At 33.6% G+C, this 18111-nt stretch overlaps 2 protein-coding genes across 2 annotated transcripts; one reads left to right on the top strand and one right to left on the bottom strand.

Annotated features, from left to right (window-relative positions):
- Window positions 1–4846: 4846 nt before the first annotated feature.
- LOC128224688 (golgin subfamily A member 5-like) lies at window positions 4847–13546 on the bottom strand. Its single transcript, XM_052934661.1, has 12 exons — window positions 13445–13546; window positions 12858–13164; window positions 11902–12325; window positions 11081–11197; window positions 10428–10513; window positions 9947–10029; window positions 9195–9304; window positions 8602–8723; window positions 8245–8358; window positions 7437–7564; window positions 7056–7248; window positions 4847–6414 (listed from the first exon to the last, which is right to left on the bottom strand). Exons 2-12 carry the CDS (start codon window positions 13135–13137, stop codon window positions 6296–6298), a joined length of 1776 nt encoding a protein of 591 aa, XP_052790621.1. The 5' UTR covers window positions 13138–13164; window positions 13445–13546; the 3' UTR covers window positions 4847–6295.
- A 79-nt stretch (window positions 13547–13625) lies between these two features.
- LOC128224679 (paramyosin-like) lies at window positions 13626–16878 on the top strand. Its single transcript, XM_052934647.1, has 2 exons — window positions 13626–13751; window positions 14598–16878. The coding sequence occupies exon 2, from the start codon at window positions 14689–14691 to the stop codon at window positions 15958–15960; it is 1272 nt and encodes a 423-aa protein (XP_052790607.1). The 5' UTR covers window positions 13626–13751; window positions 14598–14688; the 3' UTR covers window positions 15961–16878.
- Window positions 16879–18111: the final 1233 nt, after the last annotated feature.

Below are 18111 nucleotides of genomic sequence, written 5' to 3'. Positions count from 1 at the left end.
TGGACATGCTTATATACTCCTACGCACAGGACACAGACGGCAGAAAAGTCAGCGCGCTATGTGCTTATCGAATATTGCTCTCCCTCCGCCAATTTGTGATCACTGTGCGCAAAAGTAAATTAGCATGAATGAAGAATTGCTACAAACCAAAGGTGATCGTCACATAGCTTGGACACTGAAATATGGCCCGGCTCTTCAGTTCTTTGATTTTGTTTAAAAACTAATAATGACTTGTAACATTTCAATCCAATTTTAAGATTTTTACTTGTGTTTTTTATACAAGTATAAAATACGAGGTAAACATGTATAAGGTATACATGTCCAGAGTACTCTGAATCATATTGCCGTAAACATCGTCAAATATTTCATAAAGCAATTTACCAAATCTTATACAACTTACTCTGTCAGAAAGATGAAAGACAAGACAAAATCAACTTCTAAGAATCCCGGTACAATTCTAACTTAATCAGACGATATTCGCAGACTCAACACTGAAAATGCAAATTAAGAAACAAAGTAGAGGTTCGAAAACTACGAAAGAATCCCACTCAAACACGTTAAATATTGACTAACATGCAACCTTTTCGCTTGCATTACAAAAAGAAGAAACTTGAAACATCATCCTTACCATTGTGCATTCGATGAATAAGACGCGTATATTATTAGTTTTTAAACAATACCATAGGACTGAAGGGCCAAGCTATTTTACGTCCAGCTTTGCTACAAACTATTAATGTGATTTGTGCTATTGAGTATGATTACAACCGTAGGTTTTTACAGTACGTATGTGTTTCCTAGTCAGGCCATTCCAAATCGGATAGGTTTTGGACTTCCCGATAGAAAACAAACAACACATTTGATCTGATCAATGATCTTGCAAAATATTTTTAATTTCCTTTTCTATAATTGCGACAACAGAACAGTTGTACTAGTATTCTTCGCATTTGGTATTATACAATGAGTCATTCTAGGTGATTCCCATGATCAATACAAGAAGAAAAATATTTAATATACGAACTCTTATTGCCTTGGAAATCTCTTTAACAATAGAGAATGGTCCAGAATCGACTAAGGAGGCTGTGGTGTCTTTATTCTAATGAGAATGTCACTCATTTAGTATTCGTTGTTTTTCTTCAGGGGGTTCGTTTTCTTACAGGATAGCTAGATAGGTTTCCAAACTAAGGGCTGACTCTAAACATAAAAAAAACACTTTGGTATGGCCTTAGCTTCGAAAGCATATCCAGAGATAAATGCGAAAATGTAAGATAAACAAATATACTTTGCAACATGAGTTGCTCTGTTAAGGAGATTAGCAGATTTTACGAAGGAATATCATATTAAAGAATTTCTTTAAACACAGTTTGCATTTAAATAAGAATAGTACATTACATGTTTTTGAGACAAATTTGTCTATTATGTTTACATTTGACATTATATATGTAAAAAAGATTGACAATGCCTTTTAGCTTTATTGTGTAATATTTTGTGATGATATTAACAGACGTAAACTTATATATTGATATTGATATAAAATTGCACATACTGGTCATGAAAATGAAAATATGTTTCGAAAATGAAATGATTCACTACTGAATGAAATCTATACATGTGGTTTATTCAAACGCTCGTCGTCCGTTATTGTTCTAAAAACTGACTAGGCTTAATATGCTGAGAGAAAACATCATTTGGGAGTAAGAGTGTGTCTTTATTGGTGTTTCTGAGCAATATCTTCAATGGTTCCCCAAGACTGAAAAGGGACTTCCCTTTGACTGGTAAAAAGGCCCTGACGGTGTTGGATAGCAAATTATTGTTTTTACATGCACTTCATATACGATAAAAAACGTTTTTACTTAAACACTGCGATTCCTTCCCCTTCTCAAAGGCCACATACCCCTTCCCCATTCTTAGAAAGATATCGGTATTAATATACCTGTATATCAACATTGTACCTGATATTACATTGACCTCAGATTCATGCATTCAAGAAATAAAAAAACCCTTAGCTTAGCATGTTTAATTGTATTTACTTAAATGTAGATATTTACATTCGCGTATTCTTTCGTACCCTAATATCCCATAAATAATCAAGTCTAGTCTCAATCGCAATTGAGAATATGATGAAAAATATGATTTTTCCTGTTTGACCAAATGTTCCAGGCAAATGAACAACATCATCATTATAACTAAAATACGAACATAAAATTGAATGTTTTCATTTTAAATCCCATTTGCAAATTTGTAACTAAAGATCCTCTATCAAATATTCATCAGAAAGCTTTGATTTGAATATGCCACATGCATAAGCGTGGTGTATGATCTATTATTGGCAAAAACAGTGTGTGTGTACAACGTAATTAATTGCGTCATAAATGCTACGTCGGAAGGCAACATTCTGCTTCGAATAATATTTTAAACAAGGATAACTTCACTACTTTTTCACAATTTTAAATGAAACATAGCACAGTCTACGACGCTAACGGAGCCCCGCCTTCAATAATTTATTAAAATATTTCGACAAACCTTTTCACAAAACGGCCGTCTGATGGAGCACTGTCAAAATATTTTTTTGAAAACAGGTTTGTTTAAGTGTTTAATGAAACTAATCACATTATCAAACCCGGTAATAAAACGAAGGTTATACTCTTTAAGCGGGAAAGACTGCTGCTTGTTTCATTCAAGATGATGCAGTAAACGAAAAGTTTTCTTTGTTCTAAGTCTTCATTTTAAGACAAATATTATGTGGTATACACAGTGAAAAGGATGAGCAAACTACATACTTTCGAACTCGCCGCAATATGGTAGAATATCAAACATACCAAGTAAAATGAACGGTTAATATTAAAGTAACCCGCTCATTGTTTGTAAAATGCAATTTGTATTACGAGATAAACTGTAGCAAATCTTAAACAACAAACCAAAAGCCGGAACCCTTCAATATTTACTCATATATAAGACCACAATTTTCATTAGCGTTAATAACGCGGTTGAAAATTGATTACGGCTGTGGTATTATGTGATTGGTTGATTAACATATTATCACGTTATTTTATCAATGTATCCTTAACAGGTCCACCACTTTTTTTTGTTAAAGTCGCGGTTGCCGTGAGGACAAGCCGGTGGTTTTCTATTGTTTTCTTGACTTTACCGGTGTTGGTTCGAACTACACTTAAACTGAAATACTTGTTAATGCTATAAATGTATTTTTCTGCAATTTCTACATCATAGAGTAAAATAATTATAACATAAGTATTTTCAGATGCATTACCGGGAAAACTAACTTTTGGTCCAAAAACAGGAGCGACTCACTTACAATGAAACATTGTTGTTTCAATATGAAAATACAAGTTATTGATACTAATAATTAATTATGCACACTTACTCCCAAATGAGATTCACCACAATTAAATACAATTGATTTGATATACCACTAAGAATAAATACATGTCGAAAACAATGGTGCCGAGTAGAATTTGAAAGAAAGGAGCAGAAAACACGGTTTTTCTACCTTATGAGGCGAGAGTAGATCGCACAAAATTTAGCACTCACCCATCATTTAATATGTTTGCGACTTCGGCTAATAAGTACACGGTTACAATTTTGTTAGCAGTAATTAACATTAATAGATTAAGTAATACTTAGGTACAGGTTCAACAATCAAAAGATATGTTTGATATACATGTGTATTTATTAATTTTGAATAAGAGTGTAACATTAACAGTAACGATAACATTTTCTTAAGTTTAGATACTGAAAGAATGTAAAACGATATTTATTATTTCGAAAAATAAATCTACCTGACTATCTCTCTGATGTCCCTGTTTTTGCTTTAAAAGGAGTGCTATATCTCGGCAAAATCCTCTCAACTTCAGAGTAAGAAAAGTATTTATACCAATGGAATGATACTTTTGTGACGAATGTTTGTTTAGTTTTTAGCTCACCTGAGCACCAAGACGTTAAGTCAATCAACGCCTAATTTCTTATCTATTTGGACAAAGTATGTCATCAACCATTTCATCACATAATCAGTTCAAAACAGTCCGGTTAGCGCAGTGGTTAGCACCCTCGCTTCTCACCTAGGCGACCAGGGTTCGATTCCCGGCTTGGGCGCATGTAAGTTTGGTATGTTGTCACCAAACCGGACAAGTGGGTTTTCTCCGGGTTCTCCGGTTTCCCCCACAACACAAGATCACACTCTCGCGTAAAATCGTGCCAACGAGAGTGATTAAATAATGTTGTAATAACTTGTTTCACAATCGTTGTAAAATAAATATGTTTAAACTAAGTTACAAATGAAAAATAATTATAAAAGAAATAATGTGGTGGTTCATGTCATAACATACGGCTAAAAAGTGTGTATAGTTCTATGATTGCTCTTCGTATAATGTTTATTGTTTGGGAGCAAACCTTTTTGTGAAAATCTCTCGGATTCAAGTTGATCTCGCACCTATATTGACCTATACCGGCCGCTACTTACCTTCATGTAAAACCTTTCCTGTTCATGTCTTATTTTCCAGGTGAGCGAGTACATTCATCGGAAATAGCGATGCTCATAGTTTCCTTGAACTCAATTTGACCTCCAACAAACAAAAACAATATGAAAGGAAATAAGCATTTCCATAAACGAAAAAGAGCCTAATGAAAGGGTGAAAAGAAAACTACATGAGGAAATTGGTAGAAAACAATACAAAAGACTGATAATTACAATTATAATATTTTTCTGATTTTTTTGTCATTATTCCATGTTGAGAAGAACACAAACACCGCTGGGAGGGATCGTATTTTACATCAATACGAGTATCAAAAGTGTAAAACTTCTTATAAAGTTTTTTTTTGCCCTTGCCTGACGTTGTGTTTTTTTAAGTTGATAACCAACTGACGTCTTGTAATGCTGGTTTATAAATTATCACCTTGTACCTTTGTACAATGATGCATTCACTTTAAATATTTATATGAAAAATACAGAAACCAGCCAAGTAGCCAAAAGTTTAAACATTGACCTCGTTTAATAGCATAGTGTAAACGCCAAAGACGTAGAACACGAAAACAAACAAAACTCACAAACAAGAGACATGGAACAACAGCACAAAACTACACAAACAACACAGTGCATGTATACTTTATAAAAAAACTAGATGTGTTTATCAATGACAGTACAGACTTGGAACGGTCAAAAAATTAAAATTTACTGGGTGTTTAAACCAGTTTAAAGACATTTTTTTAAACTATGCATTTGCAAAGACGAGATTTGTCAGATGCCTGTCTTTGATGACTGCATCGAAGTTTTAAAGAGTTGGCACTCATGGGCCGGCTCGATTCACTTGTATAAAATGTCGTAATGAACGTATCGTTGTAGGTGTTGAATACTCTTTAGTTAGCAAGTTAGTTTTATTATTCTGCATTGCTTTCAATATTTATGCGAAAAACTACAGAAACAAGCTCATTAGCAAAATTTTTAAACATATGTAAACTAAAGACTACCGTTCTCAGTCTCTGTAAAACTGGAAATTATGACAACATTAAATGTAAGTGCTGGGCGACTTTTTACAGCTTCCACATGGCACTCACAAAACTGCTGTTAATATCAATATTTATGCAAAAAGACTACAGAAACAAGCTCAGTGGCAAAAGGTTTAAACATATGTAAACTAAAGACTACCCTTCTCAATCTCTGTAAAACTGTTGTCAAAGATGAGGTTAACATTTTTAATTTGGTGATAATGTATACATGCTGGGAACAGTGTGAGTCTATTGCTACAGTTAAAATCTCCGGTAGACTCGTGACTCAGTGACCGTTCGAAATCAATAATCCCATTTTGTGTTGATAAAGCTTTTTTGATGCGTCCGGGTCCGTTTGTGGTGTTGTACGGTTGTGTCTCTTAGATTTTAAAATGTACCCCTATGTAGGTTTATTTTCTAATATTTGCATTCGCCAAGTCGTTTGTATAGATAATGCTTCATATTGTATAACATGCTTTTATAAGCGTCTATGTCTTTAGCGTTTAACCAGGTTTATGTTTAAACTTTTTGCTGCTGTGCTTGTTTCTTTAGTTTTTTGCATAAATATTATTTTTTTTTTTTTGTTAAAGACTAAACCAAACCTTTTCTAAAATAACCATAGAATTTAACCAGCGCTTTGGCAACCTATACAAACGTAAAATTCAAATATGATATATAAGTAATTTAATGAGTTCTCTTTCTATGAATACACCTTTATACAAATTTCCTTTTGAACAAAAGGTATAACAAACAGAATGCTTTATTTACACTTGCATGTCTATATCATATCTCATTTGGTTTATCGTTTTGCCGGAAGTGAGCCTCCTTTTACCCGCGGCGTCGTCTGCTTTGACCCGCCTTTTGAACCAGGAAGCGAAGTTGTTGGTTTGGTTGAAACGACGGTTTTTCCAAGATAGCCTGCAGTAGATGCAATAAACAATTATAATGGTATTGAACAATCTATCTATATATATATATGTATGTATCATCTGTTACATAAGAATAAATGTACCTACCTGTTACAAATTAGTAAATAACGTTTCGAGTTTATGTCATGCATTACAACATAAGTTATCATGACGTTTGTAGATATTGTGTATGTGTGGCCGATGACCTTTTATACAATAAGTTGCAATAATTAATCGTAGAAAAATGTTGGTAGTCAGGTTTGGCAGTTATGAATGCTTATTTCAGTGCAGAAATAAGCATTTAAGTAAGAGAGGAAATTATAACAGTTACAATTGTAAGTACTGTAGTTACATAAACAAGAATGACAACAACATAAGTGAATACTTGAGTGACAGATGCATGAAATATTGTAACAGAAGCAAGTTTACAGCAACAAACAGAAGCGAATATTACAATAACAGAAGCAAGACTTGTTGTAATTGAGGCGAGTATTGCAGTAACAGAATTAAATATTGCATTAAAAGAAGTCCTATTCCAGCTAGTAGCAAGTAGTTGCAGTGACAATCGGTAACTGGACAGTGTGTAATGTGTATTGTGACGAAGGCAAGACAAATTACAATAAAAACATGTAAACCAAATGATATTCCTACCGGAAGCAGCAACACTGCTGTTTGGATTTGTAACAACGGCTACATGGGGCGATGTCTCAGACACAAGAACCGATCTTGACATCCTGTACTGATGAAACTTGATGGACGACGCCGTACACTTGGGCATGTTGCGGTTCTTCTGTTGCTCTATTTCCGTCAACACGTCCCGCAATTTCCGCTCTGCACTCCTCATCTGAAACAATAAAGCGTTCAAGTTTTAAATTTGTGCAACCAAAAAATATTAGAAAATAAATAACAGAACAATTGCTCCATTGTGTTGAAAGGTATTTTCTTGAGGTAAGCCGTCGATAATTTATACAAAAATTGCTACTGGTCATGGCTTACCTTAAACAAACACATAATCCATGATTTTGCCATTACCTTGTTTTGCAGTTCATCTTCCTTTTCGCGGTAGATCTCGTACTGCTGGTGAACCCCAGACGTTCCCATCGCTGCCGCCTCCAGCTGGCTCTGAATGGCAGTCATCTTCTCGTCAAATATCGTCTTTTCTATTGCAATTCAAATATATATGTTGTGTTATTTTTTTAACCCTTAGTGGTTATCAATACGCATTCATTTTTTCTCACTTGAAAATAAACTATAACATACATTTTCTCTCCCAATTCAACGCTTATCCTCGCCGTCTCCAGTTTGAGACAAATCATATTTCAAATGTTAGAAAAAGTGGAGAGAAGCTATTTATCATTGAGCTGCTCGTTTTTTATGCTCCGGCCTCCTGTTTCTTTTTCTCACTTCCTTCTTTGCATATCCTCGCCGCCGCCGATGTCGAAACAATTTATATGATAAAAGTTTAGAAAAGGCACGGGAGAATTATGCATTCATAAGATTAATGTTTCTGCGTTGACCTCCTGCCCATTTTCTCTCTCCCTTACAAAATTTAACGTATTCAATGAATTTAGTAAATGCAAAGGCAATGTGCATGCGTTGTCCTCCTGTTTTTTCTCCTTCTCTCTCTCTCTCTCGCCTACAACACTAATGCTCGCGTTCAGAAACAATATGTATTTGAAAAGTTGACAAACGATGAAGGAAAGGGAATTTACCCTTACCTTTGAGCAGTTCGCTGTACTCTTCTACCTCATGTTTTTTTCCTCTTGCAACGCTTAATATCGCCCTCGCCTGTTCGGAGACAATGCGTATTTAAAAGGTTTCAAAACAAGAAGGTGATTACCTTTGAGCAGCTCGTTGTACTTTTCTTCCACCTCCTGTCTCTTTTTTCTCTCCCCTACCACGCTTATCCCAGCTGTCTCCGACTCTGTATGTACTTCAGACAGCTGATCCTTGACTGAATCAATCAAATATTTTAAATGAAAGAAACAAGAACAACAGCGCAAATATTAAGCAATTAAATAAGGCAATTTTAAAAATAAATGCAGGTATATGAATTTTGTTATGTAATATCTTGGTCTGGATATTTCTAGTTAATGCAATTCATAAGATGTTAATTTGTAGCAAAACAATACATGTAATATATTTTTGGAACATTTTTATATGAATGTATTTTTTACCAAAGTTTCATTGATCTCACCTTCTCCAATGTAGATTTTCAGCATGTTTATCTTTTCATCCCGGTCCTGTATAAGTTTCTGGACCTCTGACCTCTCTGACCTTACACCCTCTAGGTCAGTGCGCAAGCGTCGAATCTCCTTCCTGTCACGTGGCATAGAGAAATACAAAGATGCTATATTGTACATTTAAGTCATGGAATGTGTCAAAGAAATTAAAGTACTTGTTAAAGCTACTTTTGTGTCATTTATATTAAGCAAGGAACTTGGAAGTTAGACTTCTGAAAAACATTTTGGATAATTAGTTTAAATACCCATGACAAAAATGAACAATTACCGATCTTTTACAAAGTTTACAAACAGTTGAAATATGCTATATATCCAATTTCATATTCTTCATCAAAGTACCAAGTTACTTCTTTTCAAGCGCCTTTGAAAATTTATATTATTCATGTAATAAGTGAATAAAACATTGATTGATACTCCAAAATAATTAAATACGTATAACTTAAAAAGACAAGCTTTATACTTCCCAAGAAAAAAAATAAGAATAACCTATTATTATTAAATTGTGATTTTATCACATTTAAATTTTAACACCATGACCTTTAGTTACCTGTCATTTACGACAATTTTCTTCAGATTGACGTTGCTCTCAGGATTATTCGGATCTTTCATTTTCTCGAGCTCTTTGGTACACGTCTTAATTCGCTCTTCTAGCCTCGCCTGGGAAAATAGTAATAGGCAAACATGGCAAAGTTTCGAAAAGAAATTAAAGTCGATTTACTAACTAAGCAATAGCTTATCAAATATCTAATTTGATTGTTATTATTACTACTCTCTAATAAGATTATATGAAATCAAGAGGGAATAATTTTGTTTGAAACCGGTCCCTGATATTTAAAATGAGTTCAAGTAACTCCACTTACCTTTAAACTCATTTTACCCACAAATATGTTAATATTTGATGCCTAGTGACCCAATAACATTGTGTGCCATTTCTAACGGTTTGCAAATCATTCACTTCAAATATTTTCTTTGCAAATAATTTTAAAAGGGTTTCCAGCATGCCCATATATTTTGATCTTTTTCTATGGAGTGGAAGAAAACATTTGCTTTCGATTTCACTGCCAAACGTTATAGGTTAGGAAGGGTACCCTTATAATTTTAGCAAAGTAGGTTTTTTATTTTTCGAAATGAAAGCCGTTGAAAATTCGCTGGTTAAATTAACGTGCTTTCCCGTTCAAGAATCTGCTACAAATATATACAAAGAAAAGAAAACAAATTAAAGCTTATAATTCTTACTTCGAGAGTGAGTAAAAAGAGAAGGTCGAAAAATCGGAAACAAACACTTATCTTTACGGATACCTTCTGTATTTCTGTCTCTTGATATTTCTTTCTCATCTGATCGCATTCAGTTTTGCTGACGTTGAAGTTGGAATTTGCGACACCTTGCAAAGAAACATTTATTCTAAATAATGTTTAATACACTATACATATTATAGAAACTATAATATATGCCTCTTCAAATAATGGACGTATGCCATCATCTGGAAAGAGGTAAATTTCGATGTTTTTCTTATAAATAGCATATGTCATTCCATAGTATAATGAATTATACAACTAAATCGGCGCTTGAACAACAGTTTTATTATACGAACGACGAGCAGATGCACCCGTTAATTATAAATGTAACACTTAAAAAGATGAGACATTGCATGGTTGGAGCAAAATCACCTGAAATGTATCTTTTCGCATTTAACAAATTACACTTATTGAAAAACACGCGAAATCACTCTTTTCCGAACGATCGCAAAAAGCGCTATGAATATAAAGCCAAATACCATACCTAGCTTTACTCGGAGGGTGGCAATTTTCAAATTGAGGTCTTTTCTGTCTTCCTCGATCTGCTTCAACGTATTCTCCAACAGTGTCCTGAATTTTTTATACGTTTTTAGTTTTGATTTTACAATACGTATGTTTGATACGGTCATTACGTTACTGGGCGTTACGTAGATACATTAGGGGTCAAACATTTATTGAGTATAATTAACATAACGTAACGTAATTATCGACCAAAACGATCCGTCTGGTATAAATAATTATACGATGATGACAAATATCGTTGTCATAGAAAACAGGTGAGCATTTGACAAGAGTAAGCTTTAATGATATTATCAATGGTTACTTGACATAAAGAATGCAGTATGTTATTATCACAGTATTCAATCATATATAAGCACATATACTTATGGAGTTATTCGGAGGAGGGTTCAGAATCGTGTACCCCAAAAGGTTGTAGGTTCGATCCCCACCCGGTTACTTTCTCAGGGCCTCTTAAAATTGACACCGCGATGGGTTGGCGATTGGTTCTATCTTAAAAACGGAATCGATATGATTTTATAAGCTTCCAACTTAAGACTCATTCGATCTTAAAGAAATTAATAAAAAAACGCCAAGAAAACACAAGATATATTCACAAACAAATGGCAAATGTACTACCTGTGGTCCTGTTCGTTAGAAAGATCTCTGGTAACAGTCTCGGCATCATACATAATGTCTCGTAGATTCTCGTCCACAGCCGACATCCTCATTGACATCAACTCCGCAGCTCGAAATCTGGTAGCAAGAATTTTTACGTAAATAGTTATACCAATTAGGTATTTCACAAAAAATAATTTGTTTCATCTTTTATTTGATTATGAATATGTTTTTATTGAATTATACACTTCCCATCAAGATTAACTATTGATATCGATGTTGAAAGATTTTTGTCTATGTTTTTCTCCACGACTAAACGCATGACCCTTTACAAATCTTTGATTTTGTTTTATTTTTTTTCTTATGGAAAAGACAACTAAACTGTATTTTGTATAACAATACAATACTTCTTTATACGAAAAAAATAATTTCATAATACATTTGCCTTATGCATTTATGCATTTTGTCGGAGTATACACTTTCATTTCATAAACTTCACTCATTCTATTCCTATACAATGTGTAGTGAACTCCATCGCGTAACAATTCAATATTAGCCCAAACCGTTACCCGTTAGCGCACTGTTACCCGCTTGTGCACTGCTACCCACTGACGTCATAGTACAATACGATACGAGGTTTACGTTCTACAATTTCGTCCATGCCGTTAATCCGCTTTGTTTACATTTTGGTAACAGACGTCAATTCATGACTCTGCAACGTTAGTGAAATACTAAACCCATATTTTAAGAATTAATTATAGTTAAAGGGCTTGGTCAACAGGATTTCCTCGGTTTGACAAGATGTACTAATAGGGAGGCAATAATTATACGGTATAACTTACCTGTGGACGTTTATTTTATGATGCCCGGAACTAAGTGTGTTCAACGACTTCAATGACTCTCCACCGGAAGATTGCCTTGATTTGTTGGTCGCCTCCTTCTTCCGTCGTATGAGTGACAGTTGTGGTTTCGCAGGCTGATTTACTGGCTTGATGGACGATTTTAATGACTTAGTCGATGCTTTGTCAGAGGAATTTGTTCCTTGAGCATCAGTAAACGTCGTCGCAGTGTGTGTTTTGAAAGAATCGTTGAATGTTGACCCTTGAGCATAAGCGGCCTTATTGGAAGATCGTGATTTCAGGATAACGTGACGAGCTGATAGCGTGTCGGAAAAATTGACTGGTTCGATGAATGTGGTTCTGTCGGTGAGGTCAAGCGTTGGCGTATCTTCGTCGTCACTGGAATGGGGTGGAGATACTATTCTGCCTGAAATGGTTTGATTGAAAACAAGCAAATATGTATAAGCTTTACCGAACAGTACAATTGTGTTCATTTTAGTATAATATTTATCATGACCATTTTATAACATATATTTAGGATAATTATACTATATTAGATTTCTTAATACATAGAAAACAGTATGGACAATCCCAGTAGTCGAAAACGGGGTTTGAGCGAAAATGGCATCCAACATGGTCAGGATGATTAAAAGTAAAAACTACTGGACTCAATCTCTGTAAGGCTGAGTTATCAAAACATAAAGAGTATATGAGTACGGCGCGACGTTATATGGCCTCAACGAAAATTCCTCAAAACTGTTGTGAATATCAATAATGCAATGGAAACTATGTCTTTATAAAACATTGTATACTAAAAATATGTTATAAATTACTTTTTAATTATAACTTGTAGTTTGCGATTTATTTTCTTAGTATATGAATTAATCACCGGTAACTTAAATCACAAAAATAATGACAAAACAACGTTGTAGTTGGTGTAAAAATGGACAACAACTAACCCAAATCCTCATGCGAGTATCTTGGAGTCGTTGACAAGGATCGCAGCTCGTCTTCAGATGTTGAACGCTTCGAGGTATCACCTGTTCCTTGGGTTGAATAGCTCGACTTTGACTTATGTTCCACTAAAGGTGGAAAGAATGCCTGCGGGTTTCTGGATGAGTCTGTTTCAGTCCGCCTTCGATTTGATTCCTCCTGAATGTCGTCGTCCTCGCTTAGATAAAAGATTGGAGAAGGTGAAGAGTCCTGATTGTGTGGCGTTAGAGTGTCATCTTGCATCATTATAGAACGTGAGGGTTCCTCGGCATACTTAGAAAGTAAACAAAAAATCCGTTGTTAATACACGTAAAGGTTGCATATATTTGATAATCATGGACTGATTGTGTTGGTGAAATGAACACTATCAACTTATTACTTAGAAAGTGAACGTAAATTCCACTGTTAATACAAGTAAATGTTGCGTTCATTTGGCAATCATGGACTTTGGGACGATAAACATTATTAACTTATTAGAAAAAAAGAAACATATAAGACCAGAAAAACAGAAAAAGTGAAAGATGGTAAAAAAATACAAAAATAATAAACTTACCGGAAAGAAAACCTAATACTATCCATTTCAAGCAAAATATATCATAAACTCATTTTTAAAAAGTTTGTATAAACAATCATGTAGCGAATTGTAATAAACGTGTATCGATATTGACACTATTTAATTTTGTTTAGCCGGCTCGAATTTGATAACCATTGACCAAGAACAATGCTCTTTGCAACACGATACAGTCTGCTCACTGATTTCTATAATAGACAGTGTAGCCGTCAAAGGAATGTTAAATTTAAATGTTCCATTGACACTATAATTTGATAAATATGAGTTTCCAACATTACAGGATACTTTGGTAAGTTGTATTTTTACTTGATTTCGTATATCCGTATGAGCCATTATTCAAACATACTGACTACTTTTCTTATAAAATTGTAACATTATTTTGAATACACATGCGAAAAATATTTAGGTACAAAGTTCGGTTTTGTAACTAATTGGATTGTCTGTCGGTGAATAAATGAATGAATTGAATTGGATTGTTATATAATAATACAATTTAAAGCACTGTGAATATACTATGTATAGAAATTTGATTGTACAATTCAAATATCTTATTCATGTAATTAATGTACATGTATTTATAAGAGAACAAAAATGTACCTGTTAAGTTTTTTATAGAATATTCTTTTTTTTATTTATTATGTGTATAGGCAAGTTATCATTATAAACATAATTATCATGATAACTATTGTCATACTAATAAAAATAATTATTATTATCATTATTATTATTATAATAATTATTATTATTATTATTATTATTATTATTATTACTATTATTATTATTATTATTATTATTATTATTATTTTTATAATTATTTTTATTATGTTGTTGTCGTTGTCGTAGTTGTTATTTTGTTGTTGTTGTTATCATTCTTCTTATAATTATAATCATTCCTCCTCTTCTTCTTCTTCTTCTTCTTCTTCTTCTTCTTCTTCTTCTTCTTCTTCTTCTTCTAGTATTATTATTATTAGTAGTAGTAGTAGTAGTAGAAGTAGTAGTAGAAGTAGTAGTAGTAGTAGTAGTAGTAGTAGTAGTAGTAGTAGTAGTAGTAGTAGTAGTAGTAGTAGTAGTAGTAGTATCATCATTGTTATTATGATTAGTATTATTATTAAAAAAATATGTCGTTTCTTTGCAGATAAATGTTCCTTCAAAAAAATGCACTGCGCCGGCTATGCAGATAATTTGCAAGACTCAGAACGTTAAAACATATCTATCAATGACAAGATATGGCAAATCTTACTGCACGATATCCAGAGGCAATGGATAGAAACGATCCGCCTCCAGATTACTACGAGCTAGAAAAAGACAAACAACGTTCCTTAGTAAACCTGGATCATCAAATAAGATCGACAGTGGTTGAACTTGAAGATGCAAAACAAGAACTTCTTAAAGTCAAAGCGTTTAACATAACCATTGAAAAGAAAATCGATAGTGCTGATGGGGAAAGAAAGTCGCTAGAGGCAAAGCTTGACTCGTTGAGAGCTAAGCTTGCCGTTTCTAATGCGAACGTTTCAAAGTTTAATGATGACAAAGAGACTTTAAGGACCAATCTTAATGAATCACAAGTTCTTGTTGCTCGGCTTGAGGAGAGACTTACGGCATCTTCGTCAGAACTTGACAGAATGCGAGATCCTGCAAACCCGGAGAGTACAATGGCAATAAGGAAGCATATCGTTCATGATAAGAAAGAAATAAAGAAACTAAAGGTCGAAGTAGAAACTGAGCATACTAACTTGGAAAGTGATAAAACTATTGCCACTGATAGAGACAATGAAATTAAGAAACTTGAGAAAGAACAATCTAAGCTACGAGAGCAGTTACAAGTTTGTCAAGAAGAGAGAGCACACACTCTGGAAGAGGAGGCAGAAGAAAGACGAATGAAAGAAGAAATTGTACGCAATTATAAACTTCTTAAAGAAGATAGAAAAACTTACGAACAAAGACTGAAAGACGCAAAAATATTGCTTGGCGTAAAGGTGTCGGGGGAAAATGTCGGAAAGAAAATGTCCGAAGAAATGAAGGACAATGAAAAACAAATGCAAAAACAATTTAATAACACCGAGAAACGTTTAAAAGACGCACTGGCTGTTTTGGATATTTTACGAAATCAGCACAAGATGAGTAAAACAGCTATGTCGATCAACAAATACACGACGAGAAACAAAGATAAACGTGGGGCAGGTTCAGTGAGTTCTTCAGACAGTAAAGTCAGCGTGGCGATGAATGGACCAGGTCCAGTAAGGTTTGCAACAAAAACTCCAAAGGGATTGGAAAAAACTGTTGGTAGTTTGACAGATAGACCGAAACAGAGTGATAGGGCATCCGACGGTGTTAAAAAAGCTGGGACATTGACTGAAAGGTCGTCAACAAACGCAGCTGAAAAGCAGCCCAAAGGCCTTTTGCGTCGTGAAAGTGTTGCGAAAGGAGGCGAGAAGAAAAATTCCGTTCAGTTTGTACCGCCACCAAAATCCAAACTCACTGGTGGGAAACCTAGATGAGGAACGGCAATGGGATATACTTATAAAGTCACTGTGTGAATACTCGAAAGTTAACGTATGTGAATCGAATGAAAATGACTTGTCCTAATTGACATGTTAATGACTTCAAATGACTATAAAATTATATATACTTTGCTGAAGTTAAACAAAGTTCAAAGATAAATAACCAAAGTGGTTTGAATGTTATAATAAAGTATTTATAAGAAGTTTCGTTTATTTACTTCTGTTTGTTTTACGTTATAATTGGTATATACGAAATTTTCTGAACGTTGCATTTGATATTATATTAGTATCATTATTCTTAGTGGAGATTTTTGATATTTGGTAGATGACTGATTTATAAAATAAATGATAATTGAAAATTAGAACACGAATTTCTTTCTCTAATTTATAAGCATGTATACATAATTTATTCAGACTATGTTAAAACAAGGAAACATAATGTGCTTCAATCAAAATGTATTAACAAAATATCGAACGAATGACTTTAGAACCATGCACTGTTTTGATCACATTAAAAATATTGATAAGCGTCCAGTGCTGATATTCAATATTGATCTTAATTGGATCAAAGAACGATGTAGCTATCGGATTACTTGTTATTAATAACTGACCAATAGAAAATAATAATGCTAATAAGATAAAATTAAGTTCAATATTGAATACTACTGCATTATTTTTTTTTAAATATATTTAAAAAAATCCGAAGCATTTATGTATCTAAGTAAAGTATGGAAATGTTCCTTTTTCAAAATGAGGACACACAATTGATTTTAAAGCAAGTATCTTGTTTTTGATTTTATGAGATACTTTTGTTTTATTCCGCAAGTATTTGTGTAACTGAATAAGTAAACATTACTCGAGGAAATTTATGATGAATCACGTATCTCGAGCGGAAGTGGGTTTTTTGCTTTTATTTTTAACTGACTGGGTATATCGAGCGTTTCACATTGTTTTCATTAATTATTCAATAAATGGAAAGGAGACTGCTTTCTATCTTTTTCTCGTGTTTTTCTTTTTAGTTTTAACTGACTGGGTATGTCGAGCGTTTTATATTGTTATCATGGATTATGCGTTAAAAAGACACTGCTTTCTATCTTTTTTCTCCTGTGTAGTCGTATTGTCTCGGAAAACTGAGAGGGGGGAACACTTTGAAAGAAACAAAACGAAAATAACAATGTCAAATGACAAAAGAATGATAATTAAATTAACTAAACACCAGAAGAGAGACAAATCATTAATATCAAAGTTTCCCTCTTATTTCTGACGTGATAAGTTTATATTTTGTTTGTATCGATTGTCTTACTGTCTTAATTATTTTGATTTTGATCCAACTTTGTACATCTGGATATTGAAAACGTTCCAAAACAACAAAATGTTTAAAACAATATATATGCAAAAAGCTACAGAAACATGCTCAGTAGCAAAAAGTTTAAACATAAACCCGGTTAAGTGGCAATAGGCAAACGCCAAAGACATAGAACACAAATTCACAAACAAGAAACATAGAACAACACACAACTCTACAAACAGCACCGTGCATAAATACTAGATATTTATATATATAAATAATTGGTATGTTTATCAAGAATTGTTAGGTACCGCCTTGGAACGGTCAGTAAAATGTAAATTTACTGGGGGTTTAAACCAAACCAAGAATACCCGCGATATTATCTGGAGGTAATCAACATCAACCTAATTAAACATTACACCATTCTATAGTTATGTCATTAGCAAAAAAAATAGGGAATAACACACGAACAAAAGAATGAAAATAATATTTCTTCTATTTTGTGTTGTTTCTGATTCACGCTGTTAGTAACAAGTTCTATTGACAGAAAAGTATGAGTTTTCGTTTATTCAAATGTGTTGTTCGTGGTCTCGTTATGTCATTTTTTACAGAACAATACGTGCACCATATGTTTATGATGTGTTGATAAGTATTAACATTGTTTAAAATTGCGAACACTCGGAGTCATTTGTCAGTGTTTCAGACCCTATCAATGGCCATTAATTGCATAGTACTTATTCGCTGATATATCTAGTATCTCAAGTTTCAGTTAAAATAATAGAATGCATTCGAATGTTGCCGAGCGTAAACTTTCTTTTGATTAAGTTAACTTTCAATATTCAATCTACTGTATATTCAAC

Source organism: Mya arenaria, chromosome 17 (assembly GCF_026914265.1).
Source record: "Mya arenaria isolate MELC-2E11 chromosome 17, ASM2691426v1".
In the NCBI taxonomy this organism is placed as follows: domain Eukaryota; kingdom Metazoa; phylum Mollusca; class Bivalvia; order Myida; family Myidae; genus Mya; species Mya arenaria.
Note: the sequence above shows the minus strand (reverse complement) of the source record. Positions and strands in the feature narration are given on the sequence as shown.

Excerpts from the sequence above, each read along its gene's own strand:
- LOC128224688 (XM_052934661.1), bottom strand. The coding sequence starts at position 13,137 with ATGATGCAAGATGACACTCTAACGCCACACAATCAGGACTCTTCACCT. Across the intron at positions 12,326-12,857 it reads ATACTCGCATGAGGATTTGG|GCAGAATAGTATCTCCACCC; the intron begins GTTAGTTGTTGT and ends AAACCATTTCAG. Across the intron at positions 7,565-8,244 it reads GTACAACGAGCTGCTCAAAG|AAAAGACGATATTTGACGAG; the intron begins GTAATCACCTTC and ends GAATTGCAATAG.
- LOC128224679 (XM_052934647.1), top strand. The coding sequence starts at position 14,689 with ATGGCAAATCTTACTGCACGATATCCAGAGGCAATGGATAGAAACGAT.